This window comes from Cetorhinus maximus, chromosome 2 (genome assembly GCF_964194155.1).
Source record: "Cetorhinus maximus chromosome 2, sCetMax3.hap1.1, whole genome shotgun sequence".
Classification (NCBI taxonomy): Eukaryota; Metazoa; Chordata; class Chondrichthyes; order Lamniformes; family Cetorhinidae; genus Cetorhinus; species Cetorhinus maximus.
The window spans coordinates 182,597,276-182,613,250 of record NC_135880.1 but is presented as its reverse complement, the minus strand read 5'-3'; the positions used below and the strand labels follow the sequence as shown (position 1 = coordinate 182,613,250).

Genomic DNA, 15,975 nt, shown 5'->3' with positions numbered 1-15,975 from the left:
CCGACGTAGGGCGGTGGGAAATGTGGCCTGCTATCACCAGGCAGAGCGGACAGTCACAAACTGGATTCACAATGGCGTGAAACCGATTTTTGTCCTTCCCACCATATCGTCCGCTCGCGCCGCCATGATGCCCGACACCAACGAGGATGAAAATTTCTGTCCTATGGATATCGAGGGATATGGGAGGCTGGCAGACAAGTGGAGTTAAAGCCCATGATCATATTGAATGACAGAGCAGGCTCGATTGGCTGTGTGGCCTACTCCTGCTCCTATTTCTTGTGTTCTTGATACAGCCCCTGTTATACTTCTCTCCTGATTTTCATTTCCCTAGCCGATGGAAGAGAATCGGGGGAGGTTTATAACAGGGTCACTGCTTTGATATCTGTCATTTCACATTGTCAACCAGAGCCTAAATTATCCTCTAGTTTAATAGTTTAGAGGATGTCATAAACCAAAAGATGTGCCTCCATCCCCTTCACTATAACACTGAGATTGGTGTCCTGATTTTAACCCAATCTGCCTAACTGAGCACTTAAAATCAGAAAGATTAACTTACTGCCCCACTCCTGCTGGAAACCCGGTGGCAGCCATTCTTACTGTAGACCAAATATGAGGCCAACGTGGCTCTTTCCTCGAGCCGCAATCTCTTTTTACGCTTGTTTCCTCTTGCTTTAAGCCGGTTTTTACTTCTACGGCACTTGTTGAGATTTTCGGGAGGAGCGGCGTAAATGTTGGTGTAATGACCTTCCAGGGAGAGGCCTGTTTATTTGAACGTAAATGTTCCCTCCTTCAGTTTGAAAGGCACGCAGATCAGAATTGCCTTGTTCACAGGAACCCGATTCTGAGTTGCCACAGGTTTTGTTCTCATTCTAACTGATTTATCTCTATTGAGATAATACACAACCAATCTCTACTGAGCACTTGTAAAGTCTCCTCTGTCGTCTGGAGCAGCTGTCAGCCACTCCCTAAAAGCCTTTACATTTCCAAAAAAGTAAATGACTCTGACCTCACGAGGCACAGCGCCTCATGGCCACGTTCTGTTCTATACTCCTTCATTTCACTACCAAGAAATCCCAAAGATGTTGATTCATTATAGAATCATACGGCACATTCAGGAGGCCATACAGCCCATCGTGCCTGTGCCAGCTCTTTGAAAGAGCTATCCAATTAGTCCCACTCCCCCTTGCTCTTGCCCTACTGCCCCTATAAGTTTTTCCTTTTCGAGTGTTCATTCAATTTCCTTTTGAAAGTTATTATTGAATCTGCTTCCACCGCCCTTTCAGGCAGCACATTCCAGATCACAACAACTAGCTGCATTAAATAAATTCTCCTCATCGCTCACTCTGGTTCTTTTGTCAACTACCTTGAATTGTGACCCTCTGTTTCCAGTGGCAGTTTCTCCTTATTTGCTCTATCGAAACACTCATGATTTTGAACACCTCCATTAATTTTCTGCTTAACCTGCTCTGCTCTATCAAGAACAATCCCAGTTTCTCCAGTCTGTCTACATGGCCGAAGTCCTCCATCCTCGGCACATTCGAGTAGATCTCCTATGCATACAGAGTTGCACTGTTCCGTTGGTTTAATATTTACGACTTCACCCAAATCTCTAAGTGGGAAATGCTCTGCAGTTTTACCTCTGTCTGAACTTTCCCTGTTTATATGAAGGAAGATTTGTTTCCTCTTAAAGTGCCATCCGCAGCCATGATGAGAATGAAATCAGCCATTTCCTTACCCTGCCCTCGGAGTTCTCTAACATGAAACCAATAGCAATCACCTTTTTAATCAGTCAAATCATTTTCAGTGGCATTACTAAAAGCAGTTAAGCCATTTTAAAAAGGGATAGAATTGAAAAGTAGAGAAGTTATGTAAAACGTGCATCGAGCCTTTGTATGGAGTATGTGAACAGCTCTGTTCTCCAAATTCTGAAAAAGATACAGAAGCACTGTAGAAAGTTCAAATAAGATTTATTAGATTGATAGCAGGATTGAGAAATGTTACCATCAGGAAAGATTGGACAGGCCAGAGGTCTTTTCCCTAGAAAAAGGAAGGCGATGGATGACCTAATACAGATCTTTCAGATTATGAAAGTTTTTGATAGGGTAGACGTAGAGAAGATATTTCCACTTTTTTTATTCATTCACAGGATAAGGTTAGTTTAGTCAGGTTTGTGGTCAATGGTGATCCTGGGGATGTTGATGACATTGCAACTGAATGTCAAGGAGGGGTGGTTATACTCTCTTTTGTTAGAGATGGTCATTGCCTGGTGCTTATGTGGCACAAATGTTACTTGCCACTTATCAGCCCAAGCCTGAATGTTGTCCAGGTTTTGCAGCATGCAGGCTTAGACTGCTTTAATATCTGAGGAGCTGTTGATGCAACTCAGCATTGTGCAATCAACAGTGAACATCTCCACTTCTGACCTCCTGTTGGAGGCAAGGTCGTTGATGAAGCAGCTGAACACCATAGGGCCTAGGGCACTGCTCTGGAGAACTCCTGCAGTGAGGTCCTGAGGCCGAGATGATTGTCTTCCAACACCCACAGCCATCTTCCTTTGTGCTGGGTAAAAATCCAACCAGTGGAGAGTTTTCCCCCTGATTCCCATTGCTTCAATTTTACGAGGGCTCCTTGTTGCCATATTCGGTCAAATGCTGCCTTAACATCAAGGGCAGTCACTCTCACCTCACCTTCAGAACTTAGCCTGCTCAGTCAGTAGTGGTGCTGTCGAGCCACTCTTGGTGATGGACATTACTGTCCCTCACCCAGAATACATTCTGTGCCCTTGTTACACTTGGTGATTCTTTCAAGCGGTGTTCAACACGGAGGAGTCAACCACATTACTGTGGGCCTGGAGTCACATGTAGGCCAGGCTGGGTAAAGACAGCAGATTTCCTTCCCTAAAGGACATTAATGAACAAAATGGAGTTTTGCAATCACAGAATCACAGAATTTTGACGGCACATTCGGCCCATCGTGTCTGCACCAGCTCTCCATTGCCCTGCCTTTTCCCCGTACCCCTGCACATTGTTTCTAGTCAAATAATCATCTAATGTCCTCTTGAATGCCTAGGTTGAACCTGCCTCCACCGCACTTCCAGGCAGTGCAACAATCCAATAGCTTCATGATTACCAGTACTGATGCTTTTCATTCCAGTTTTATTTAATTAACTGAAACTTGCTATCAAGACCAGAACCAGGGACCATAAATATAACATAGTCATCAAGAAATCCAGTAGGGAATTCAGGAGAAATTTCTATACCCAGAGGGTGGTGAGAATGTGGAATTTGCTACCACAGGAAATGGTTGAGGTGAATATTGTAGATACATTCAGGGGGAAACTGGGTAAACACATGGACAGTGAACCATTTGTAAGTCATTGATTTGTGAGCTGGTGGATGGTGTACGAACATAAATACTCCATGCTGGAGGGTGGTAGAGATGGGTGGGATGGGGGGGGAGGGGTGTGGGGTGATGACAAACATACAGGAAAATAGCTGAACTGAAGTCCACATTCGAACCTGAGTGTACTTGTATTCTAACCTGCAGAAGTTTGAGTGATTCAGTTGCAGCAAATGATCATGCTGACTCTGGTTAGCTCAGGAATTGGCAATTTCACTGTGTCCCGGATTTTTTTAAATGGAAAAGTGAATCATATAAGTAGCAAGTCACATTATCTGCAGCAAATACAGGCATTGATGGGTCATATTCCAGGAATCACAGTGATAGAAGTAGAGATTCCTCAACCTCTTTCACACTACTTACATGAAATATTAAAATGTAAAATGGATCTCTGACAGATGTCATTGGAAAAGGATTATTTGTATCAGAATGGGAAATGTGAAACAATACATAAATCTTGTCTAAAGATAGCCATGGGCTTTGGAGGGAGGCCCACATTGCTCCTCACAGTACCGTTGGTTGCCTATTCTTAACAGCTAATTGCACCTGCAATTCCCTTACCTTTTCGAGAGCTAATGTATGCAATGCTTCCAGGAACATATCAGTGCCAAGCTATCTGTTTGAAGACAGCAAAGCTAATTAATGTGTGAGTCAAGGTCAAAAGCAATCAACCCACAGAAGACCGGAAGTCAAAGATCTACCTGAATGATAAAATTGATTCATAATCTGCTTGCCTGCCTTGTGGGAAATAACTGCTTTGATATGAGGTGTCAAATCCCATTCAGAATAGTAGAAGGGATGCTGCCCATATTGAATTTTCAGCTGACTTGCTTCAACCATATGTTTCCCTATTTTATGCTGATGTGGGACTCCATGGATTGAAGAAATACTATAAAGGTCTCAGTCAAAATATTCTGAAAAGGATTCTAAGATATACAACATTTTGTTACTTTCAATGCAGTTTAAAGTATTGTAGAAATCAAATATTGTGTATCTGATTACTCACAGTTTGCCTTTAGCTTCAGTATAGTTATAAATCTTGCAAATAAATTTGACTGCTAGTTTTAACCTGAATAATATGCTCTCTAGGGGCTGGTTTGCTCAGTTGGTTAGAGTGTGTGCTTAATAACTAAATGGCATGATTTCATTCCCTGTATCAGCTGTGATAGCTCTTGAGACTTGCCTCTTCTACTTGTCCTGTTGTGGTATCATGGCATAATAGAGGCATGATTGGCAAACATTGGACAACAAAGATTCTACATGAAGAGAGAGTGCTATGCTCTGATAGCATGGTGCTGTGCACTATGGGCAGTCCATGCAATATCTAGTGCAAAAACATCATGCTAAAACATTCATCATCAGCCCTGCAACACACACTTCCCATTTCAAATAAAAGTGTAAGTTTCAGAGCAGATATATGGGTCTGCTTATGGAATCTGCATTTTTTTATTAAACAAAATATTTTAAAAATCAGTATTGAGCCCTAAATGCATCATTTATGATGTGCCAAATCATTTCTGCTACCTAACATAATTTGATGGGGCATGTTCCTTTAGGAAATAGCACATTTATATCTTTACTAATAAGAAAATTATCAGACAGAAACATGTAGGTTCCTCCCTCAGTATAGCTGAAGAAACAAAAAAAATCACCCTGTAATATTTCTTATCCTGTCTTAAAATTTGCCAATTATTTTCCTGATTTTCTTTTGATTTTTATTTGTGATTTGTCACACATTCATTAACACATAATTAACTTTGTAAACAAGTGTGCCTGCTTGTCAAACGTAGAGAAGTGTGAAGATGATTAACATTCCAGAGGCAGGTGCATTAGTACCTCATATCCTCTGCAAAACTTTTCTGAGCTCCTCCAGAGACTCCCCCCACCCCCCACTACTTTCCCTGACAAGAAAAGAGAGTGTGTGTCAGGTTTACTTGCTGCCACATTACAGGCCACGTGGGGCTGCCTGGTTACAGTAAAGGGAATAGTGTAGGCAGAGCAATTCTCTGCGAATTGAGAAAAGTAGTCTAATTCTGATAAATGGTCGACCCCAATACATCCTACCTGTTATTATAACAGACATGCAGTATCTGTGCAGTAAATTAGTTAAATCCCATAAGGGTTTAGCAGTAGCTTATCTGGAAGTGAATAATTTGACTGGTAAGGGAGCAGTGTGCGTGACCAGTGTGAGTGATTCATTTCACATTAATGCAGCTTTGACTGTTACCTTCCTCCTTAAATTATATTAACGTATATGGTCCCTCTGCTGGAAGAAAAGATTGTGGTTTCCAATTGCTGTTTCACCAATATGTATTGGAAATTAAATAAAATACCCCTTGAACGGGATATATAAATAAAATAACATTTAGTATCACTTTTTGTCATAGAAGAAACCATGAGAATATACATTCTCGATATAATATATAATGGTAGCAAAAACATAATGCCTGTACAATATATACTATCGTGATGTAATGCAGAATCACGGCAATTTGTACTGTGATTGTGTAATCTCTACATTTTAGTTGGTAATGGTAATTGCTACATATTGTGACTGAGCTATATATATGTAATTTCAGTGTAATGTTCACTGTGTCATCACTGGGTAATATATATATTGCTTTAATGTATAACAACTGCAGCTTCCATTTGATATATAGTGCCAGTTCCCTTTGAATAATCACACAATCATCATATTTATTGAACACACCTGCTGTAAAGGCAATAATGCAATCTGCCTTCATATTCCCTTTCCTCTTTATAGTGAAATGTAATTAATTGTTTTACTCAAATGCTCTGTTATCAAATTGGTCCATACCCACCTCCATCCCACATTGGTCTATACCGACCTCCATTCCTCATTGGTCCATACTGACCTCCATCCCTCATTGGTCCATACCGACCTCCATCCCTCATTGGTCCATACCTACCTCTATCCCTCATTGATCTATACCGACCTCCATTCTTCATTGGTCCATACCGACCTCCATCCCTCATTGGTCCATACCCACCTCCATCCCACATTTGTCTATACCGACCTCCATTCCTCATTGGTCCATACTGACCTCCATCCCTCATTGGTCCATACCTACTTCTATCCCTCATTGGCCCATACCCACTTTTTTCTGTTGGTTCATGGGATGTTGGTGTTGCTGACAAGGCCAGCATTTACTGTCCATCCCTAATTGTCCTTGAGAAGGTGATGATGAGCCGACTTCTTGAGCCTAATGCTGTAGGTACAGCCACAGTGCTGTTAGGGAGGAAGTTCCAGAAACAATGAAGGAACGATGATATATTTCCAAGTCAGGATGGTGTGTGGCTGGGAGGGAACTTGCAGGTCATGGTGTTCCCATGTATCTGCTGCCACTGTCTATCTAGTTGGTAGAGGTTGTGGATTATGAAAGTGCTGTCGATGGAGCCTTGGTGAGTTGCTGCAGTGCATCTTGTAGATGGTACACACTGCTGCTACTGTGCATCGGTGGTGGAGGGAGTACCAATCAAGTGAGCTGCTTTGTCCTGGATGGTGTTGAGCTTCTTGAGTGTTGTTGGAGCTGCACTCATCCAGGCAAGTGGAGAGTATTCCATCACACTCCTGACCTGTGGTGTTCAGCCTATCGAGTCCATGCCAACTCTCTGTAGAACAATCCAGTCAGTCCCATTCCCTCCGTCTAGCCCAGCAGTCCTGCAAGTTTATTTCCTTCAAGTGTCTATCCAATTTCCTTATGAAATCACTGATCATTTCCACTTCCACCGCCTGTGGAGGCAGTGAGTTCCAGGTCATTACTACTCACATTCCCCCTGCGTCTCTTGTCCAAAACCTTAAATCTGTGTCCCCTCATCCTTGTACCATCAGCTAATGGGAATAGCTTTTCCTTGTCTACATTATCTATATCTGTCATAACCTTGTACCCCTCTATCAGATCTCCCCTCAATCTCCTTTCCTCCAAGGAGAACAACCCCAGCTTCTCCACCCTAACCTTGTAGCTAAAATCCCTCATCGCTGGAACCATTCTGGTAAATCTCCACTCCACCCTCTCAAGGGTTCTCACATCCTTCCTAGAGAGTGGTGATCAGAACTGGATGCAATTCCCTAGTTGTGGCCTAACCAGAGCTGTATACAGGTTCAGCATAACTTCCCTGCCTTCTTGTACTCAATATTCCAGTTTATGAAGCCCAGGATCCCATATACTTTGCCAACCACTCTCTCAGTATGTTCTACCACCTTCAAGGATTGATATCATGGCAGGATTTGAACTAGTATCTCCGGAGTATTAATCAGGGCTTTTGGAATTCTATTTAAGTAACATTAGCACTATGCTACTCTTCCCATAGCCCCAATATGTCATGCTGCTATCTGCTTTGCTCACCATTTCCATTTACCACAGTATATCCTCTTTGTAAGGTTTTTGGGTACTCCATAAAAGCATTTTAAAAATAGGGGATCTTCAAAAAAGGGCGGGAGGGATCCCATGCTGGAATAAACAAACATGGATTCCAGCTGGGGTAGCTTCAATGTGTCTTTCCTTTTCTATAATTTCAACAATAACAACTTGTATTTAAGTAGTGCCAATAGCATGATAAAGTGCCTCAAACCACTTCACAGGAGAGTCATCAGCCAAAATTTGACATCAAAACACATCATTGGTACAGGGTATCAAAAGTTTGGTCAAAGCAGAATGTTTTAAGGGGCATCTTAAAGGAGCGAAGAAAGGTGGAGAGATTTCAGGAGGGAATTCCAGAGCTTGGGACCAACGCAGCTGAAGACATAGCCAGAAATGGTGGAACAAAGGAAATTCGGGATGATCAAGGGGCCAGGTTTGAAGGAGCACAGATATGGTGAAGGGTTGTAAATCTGCAGAACATTACAGAGAGAGGGAGGGGTGAGACCATGGAGGAAATTTGAACAGAAGGATGGCATTTTTCAATGTGTTATGGAAAAGGTGGAAAGGAAGTCAAGAATGGCCAATGTTGTCTTGCATGAGGGTGGTGAAGCCAATGCACTTAATCTATTACCAGCATTTTCTGTCATTTTTGGACTAACCAGCAGAAGGAGTAAATTTGTCTCTTGTGATCCAAATATTTTTCTTTGAAACGGTTCAAAGCTCGCACGTTTAAAGACTTTGCTCAAACATTTGTATTGGAAAATAACATCTAACTTGAATGTTGCCCTTGTCTTGGATGAACAAATCTCTTTTCGGATTTACTTCAGTTGTGAATCAGCAATTCTTAAAGACCACGCCTGGCCTTCCAAATTTGCTTATATATTATAATTTTCTTCCTGTGAGATTGACCACGTAGCGTATTCAATTGGAAACTATTATGCAAAGATCAGGAAAAAGTGCCCATATATTATTTTCACACTGGATTGTCATGACCAGTGAAACCTTAAGGAAATCCAAATCAGGAAAACTGAAAACTCCAAACTTTAAATCCTCAGATTAAGCTACAGAATATATCTCACTTTGTTAGCCTGGTGACTTAATGAACACGGATGACACAATGTCTGGATGTAATAGAATTTCATGCTAGCATATTAAAATCTCATGAATCACCATTTAAAATAATACTTGAAATAATCTTTTGGTTTATTTAAAGAATGTTCTAGATTGGAGAATGTTCTGTGACTCCATGCCTTTGCTAATTCTGCTTAATGATAATTACCATCGGGAAGGCCCAGGAAGTGGATTATTGTAGCTGTTACATCATAGAGATGTAGTTACTTTGAAAGCAGGGAAGATCGTTTGTTGTCCAATCATTTACACATTAAAAACAGAATAGACATAGGCCAGAATTTTCAGCTCGGCGAGCGAGGGCAGGGCCCACTCGCCAAGGCGTAAAATGACACTGGGCGGGCGTCCCGATGTCACTGCGCGTCATTTAGACTTACTCGGCTGCACACCTGCCGAACTGTCAAAGGCCTATTAAGGCCATTTAAAAACTAATTAAACTAATAAACTGAGCTGCCCGTCCAACCTTAAGGTTGTCGGGGGTCAGGCGAAGATCCCAGGCGGCCTTCGCATTTTTCATGGAACCTCATCCACGGGCGGGATGAGATTTCATGAAGTGTTAATAAATTGATCTTAAAACTTTTTGAAAATTCATTGACATGTCCCAGCTCATGTGACACTGTCACATGAGGGGACATGTCTTAAAATTTTTTATTTTCTTTATTTAGATGTTTAAAACTTAAATTAATCTCCCTGAGGCACCTCTGTGGTTCAGGGAGATTTTTGCGCTTTTTGGCACACATGCGCGAAAGAGCACAGGCCCCAACTCAGGGAACACACCACCACCCCCCCCGGCACAGGGAGCGCTCAGCGCTTCCGGACGCACGTCAGGCCTGCCCACGTAAAATGGTGGCACAGACCTGATCGGGGGTGCCGATGGGGTTCACGCCTGCCCCCGCCTGCCCCGCACAACCCCTCCGACAGGGAGAAAATTCTCCCCAAAGAGTCCGTTCCATTTAACTGTATGGGTTGTTAAAAGGCAGGATGGCCACAGTCATGCGACAGAAGCCTGATTCTATTAAGTCTCTAATCGTGGTTCCCCTTTATTTGATGTGAGTTGTCTTGTATTGCACATTGCATGTCAACTGAGACCTATTCTCACTTTTGGAAATTCATGCTTCATGGTTTAACTGAGTCTGGAAAACATTGAACGCTGGAACAGAATTTTACAGCTGAATTCAGCCTCGCTCTTGGCTTACTTTAAGATTCTACACAATAGATCTTGTTTTAAGATTCTTTCACGGAGATGGAACCTCAGTTGTAGAAAGATTTCACCAGCAATCCAAAGCATCTAATACTTAATTCTATTTGCCAGTACTGCTTATGCATGAACCCCTCGCTAATCCTTATGTAGTATTTCTGATAGTGCTAACAAGCATAAGGAAGCTGAGGTTCCTAGCCTAACTACCTAAATGCAATGTAACTCAGCCTTATCAATGCTGTGGCTACAAGAGCAGGTCAGAGGCTGGGAATTCTGAGGTGAGTAACTCACCTCCTGACTCCCCAAAGCCTGTCCATCATCTACTAGGCACAAGTCAGGAGTGTGATGAGTTGCCTGGATGAGTGCAGCTTCAACAGCGTTCTTGAAGCTCTACACCATCCAGGACAAAGCAGCCTGCTTGATTGGTACCCCTTCCACAACCTTAAGTATTCACTCCCTCCACCACTGACGCACAGTAACAGCAGTGTGTACCATCTACAAGATGCACTGCAGGAACTCACCAAAGCTCCTTCCACAGTACCTTCCAAACCCATGGCCTCTACCACCTAGAAGGACAAATGCAGCAGACGCATGGGAACACCACCACCTGGAAGTTCCCCTCCAAGTCGCACATCATCCTGACTTGGAAATATATCGCCGTTCCTTCACTGTCGCTGGGTCAAAATCCTGTAACTCTCTCACTAATAGCACTGAGGGTGTACCTACACCACATGAACTGCAGCAGTACAAGAAGGCAGCTCACCACCACCTTCCCGAGGGCAACTAGGGATGGGCAATTAATGCTGGCCCAACCAGCGACACGCACATCCTTAAAATGAATTTTTTAAAAATCTAAATAACTCAATCTCATGATCCTGCCCCTGAAAGTCTTAAATTATCAAACTGACTAGATTACAATTATCATATAAACATTTTTTTAAAAAATAATTGACAAACCTATGGTTATCAAAGTGGAAAATGTACAAAGAGTTGGAAATCCTTGCCCTTTTGCACCCTTGATTAGCATCAATCATTCCCAGAATATGCACAGGTCAGATACAGAGTAAAGCTTCCTCTAGTCTGTCTCTCGAACTGGGAAGAATGCCCCCTACTAAGCCATTTCTATCTCTTACACCAGTCATTTGTGTGGTCCCTTAGAGTGAAATTATATAATTTATGCTTAATTATAGGTAGTTTTATAATGTGGTCTTGTGGGTTGAAACTCAACTAAACTTTGGTAATATGTTTGTTTGTGGGGAATGGGGGTAGGAAGATAGTTGTACTTAGTGAGTACCGCATGTCCTTTCTAGAGAAAATGTTTTGAAGATGTTTAATTGGAGAGATGAGACTTTGATCTCTCAGTCTGGACCCAATTCAAACCCAGATTATGGTATATCTGTAAAGCTGTTACACCTACCCGTCCCAAATTGGAGGTTTGTTAAATCAGTTTAACGTCCTATCATTTATCTGTAATTTTTTTGGTAAGCGTTTGTGCCTACGTTTACCGGCTGGTATGACAATTGGATAAATAAATAAAGCTAATAGGTCTTGAACAACTACATAAATAATAGTCAGAGATGATCCAGCAATTCACCTTAGAGAGGAAGGGAAGGAAGATAAGTTTACGCTGATGTATTGTTTCAATGTTTTAAAATAAATGTCAGAAAACAATGTTTTTTTTAATTGCAGATCCAGTTCACTCTTTTTTTCATTCTTGACTTGATCCATCTCCAGTGACTGGTTAAAATACATCAACTGCCTTCCCCATTCATTGTGCAGTTAGGAGTCCATTTTGATTGTGAACCAAGCAAAGGGTTTGGTGATTTTACGAATGTGGGTCGATGCTTCATCCTGTGTTCTGTTTAGGGAGTGCATGTGCTCAGATTCTGTATTTTGGATGAAGAGAAAAATAAGGATTGATGATTTTGAATGTTCCCCTGTGTTTCCATGCAAAGGAATGGGATTATCATAACATGTTATAGGAGACTTTGTGAATGGAGTTTTATACTGACACCCTTCCCATTGGGAAGAGGTCTGTATTCGAGTTCTTAGCCAAGTGTGCCTAAACAAAGGCAATAAATTAACTTCAAAATTATTTTACAGATTTTCCCCATATTTCACAGGCCAGCTCTCCAGGGGAGCAACTTGGCTTTTTAAAGTTGGTGTGACCCCTTGATATTGTTGAAAGTACGGGAGAGGGATCCCATTTTGTTTCCTAATATGTATTGACTTGTTAACAGTTTCCATTTATCAGGTGAGACATTACTGATTATGAAAGCACTAGTTTCCTGGTTTGTTATGTGACTGAAGGCGTAACTAATTTTTCTTTCTTTTTTTCATTTAACCCATTTCTCAGGCATCTCATACACAGAATACCGCACAGGTATAAAACCCTTTACTAATCTTACACGTAGTTGTAGCTAATTGTGAAATTGTAAACTACTGAATGAAGTACTTGCAAGTACACACCAATGTAGAATTGGTACAAGTGTTTTAAAATTGTACATAAAACATACTTTTGAACTTCAATGCCAGACAAACTCTTAGTAAAATACAACAGTTTCCAAGGTATTTTCTAACAACTGTCTGATGTTAAGATAATTACCAGGTTAAGAATGCTAATTCATTGAGTAAAATGCAGCCTCATACCAATGGATGTAAGAAATGATAGTAATGTTTGGGGACTGTGCTAAGGGAGTGTTGATATTCTACTGATTTGAAGGGAAGTCTATTATTAACAACAGTTTATTGAAGCTTCCCATATTTCCAGAGCCCCTCCCAACCCAGCTCAGATTCATGCACTGATATAATCATCATCTGTTCACAGAAACCATCCGAGCTGATGCACAACCTGAAATTAAACTTATCTCTCTTTAAATATCCGCAACCCCACCCCCCCCCTTCTCAATCTCCCTGCCACACCACCCCCCACTCCCCTCAGTTATCTGTGTGTCAGTTTCAAATCAATTCCACAATCACTAAATCAACCAGAAAGCAAGCTTGCACCTTGGATCAGATTGCCAGCCATCAGTTGCTGTGGGAAATGTCCCCGATTGCCCTTTATCAAACAAGGAAGAGTATTCGGGATGTTATGAGAAAAAGCTGGGGTGTGGGTCTAAATTGGATAGTTCTTTCAAAGAGCCAGCACAGGCATGATGGGCTGAATGGCCTCTTTTAGTAAGATTCTTAAAAAGAAATCAAAAACAATGGATTAATTCATTATAGACTGGTTGCAATTGCAGCAATTTTAATAGCACACCCGAAAGGAAAGCCAAAAGCATCATTATAAAATGATTTGGATTGTTTGAAGAGTGCTGCTGTCGTGGCAGTGAGTATACCGCATTGTTCACCACCATCCTGTCATTGTCATCTCCCATTGCTTACCTATCATTCTAAACCCTTGGTTCCTCATATTTTCACATATTCCTTCTCCTGTTATTTCTGTTTAAATCCTTGTTGCAAGAAAGTCTTGTATTTACCCAGTGCCTCTAATGACCTCAGAATTCCCCGAAATGCTGTAAACCAATGAAATACTTTGCCGAGGTTTGTCACGGTTGTAAAGTCGGAAACGTGAAGCTGATCTGTGCCACAAACAGTGATATATAACCTGATTTAGCGAGGGAGCTGAGGTATAAACATTGACCAGGACACCGGGGAGAACCCCACCCGCCACCCCCGGTCCTTCTCTGGAATAGTGTCACAGGATCTTTTATGTCCATCTGAGAAGACAGACAGGGGCTCCGTTTAGCATCTCATCTGAAAGACAGTACCACCAGCAGTGCAGCACTTCCTCAGTATCACACTGGGAGTGTCGGCCTGGATTGCATGCTCAAATCTCTGGGGTGGCACTCAAACCCAGAACCTTCTGATTCAAAGGAGAGGGTGCTACCCACTGAGTCACAGCTGAGATCTTTAGAAGATGTTAGACTGTTCTTGGTTTATGCTGTTTGCTTGGAGCCCAGAAAATTCATGAAGAGGTGCCATTGTTAGTCTTAAAACCATGCTTATGCCAGCACTGGGAACCGCTCAGTATTAATGCTGCCTCTTTTCAAGAGAATGTTATTTCAAATAATATTATCAGTCATTATGGTTTTGTTATCCACCCATACAATTTTCTCCTCTGACACACACATCCACACACACACACACACATTCACACCCTGAATCATCCACAGACACCTTGAATCATCCACACACACACCCAATCACACCCTGAATCATTCATGCACACACCCAATCACACCCTGAATCATTCATGCACACACTCTGAATCTTCCACACACACCTGGAATCTCTCTCTCTTTCACACAAGCACATACACATGCACGCTCTGAATCATCCACACATACACTCTGAATCTCTCACACATACACCTGAATCATCCACACACATACACACACTCACACCCAGAATCATACACACACACTCTGAATCTCTCACACACACAAATACACCCTACACACACACTAAATCATCCACACACACACACACACACACACACTGAATCATCCACACACACGCACACACGCCCAGAACCATACACACACTCACACCCAGAATCATACAAACACACACACACACACACGCACATACTGAATCATCCACACACACACACTGAATCATCCATACACGCACACTGAATCATCCACACACACACACAGGCACACACTGAATCATCTACACACATACTGAGTCATACACACACACAGAATCACACACACACACATACATAGGCACACACTGAATCATCTACACGCACACATGGAGTCATCCACACACACACACAGTGAATCATCCACACACATACACTGCATCACACACAGACACATACACACACACAGACACACACCCTGAGTCATCCATGCATGCTGAATCATCCAAACACACACACGCACACATGCTGAATCATCCACACACGCTGAATCATACACACACGCGCACACACACACAGAATCACACACACACACACACTGAATCATCCACACACACTGTATCATACACATGCACACACACGCATGCACTGAATCATCCACACAGACACTCAGGCACACACAGCCAGAATCATCCACATACACACACACATGCTAAATCATCCACACACACACATACATACACACAAACACACACATACACACACACACTCACACAAGCACACACACATATATATATACATGCAACTCAATTCACAGAACCTCATATAAATTCACATGGACATACAGAGAACCTGAGGCACTCGCTCAAACACACACACACACACGCACATACAGTACCTCCCACACACACAGAACCTCACAAACACACAATCTCTCTCTCTCTTACATACTTCGTGAATCATACACAGACACACACACACACAGAGAATCATACACACACATAGACACATACACACACAGGCACACACTGAATCATCCACACACACACTGAATCATAGACACACACACACACACAGAACCACACACACACACACACACACACAGGCACACACTGAATCATACACACACACACACACACACAGAACCACACGCACACACACACAGGCACACACTGAATCATACACACACACACTATCATACACACACACACACACATGCACTGAATCATCCACACAGACACTCAGGCACACAAAGCCAGAATCATCCACATACACACATACATGCACATAAACATACACATAAACGCACACACGCTGAATCATCCACACACACACATACATGCACACAAACACATATATATGCACACACACACTGAATCATTCATGTGCACACACAGACACACACAGCCACACACACAGTCATCCCGACACTCGCACGCACACTGAATCATACACACAAACGCACACCACGCACACCTACACAGAACCCCACACGC

The 15,975-nt window shown here is 42.2% G+C and overlaps 1 protein-coding gene across 6 annotated transcripts in view; it reads left to right on the top strand.

Moving 5' to 3' along the window:
* LOC144668385 (zinc finger protein basonuclin-2-like) overlaps positions 1-15,975 on the top strand; it is a 530,041-nt gene that overhangs the window by 501,500 nt on the left and 12,566 nt on the right. For 5 of the 6 annotated variants that reach the window (XM_078530412.1, XM_078530400.1, XM_078530369.1 and 2 more), the window contains one exon: positions 12,464-12,490. The exons of the other annotated variant lie outside the window; for it this stretch is intronic. In XM_078530412.1, coding sequence (XP_078386538.1) covers positions 12,464-12,490 — 27 coding nt within the window. The remainder of the gene's footprint in view (positions 1-12,463; positions 12,491-15,975) is intronic. 6 annotated transcript variants of the gene reach the window in all.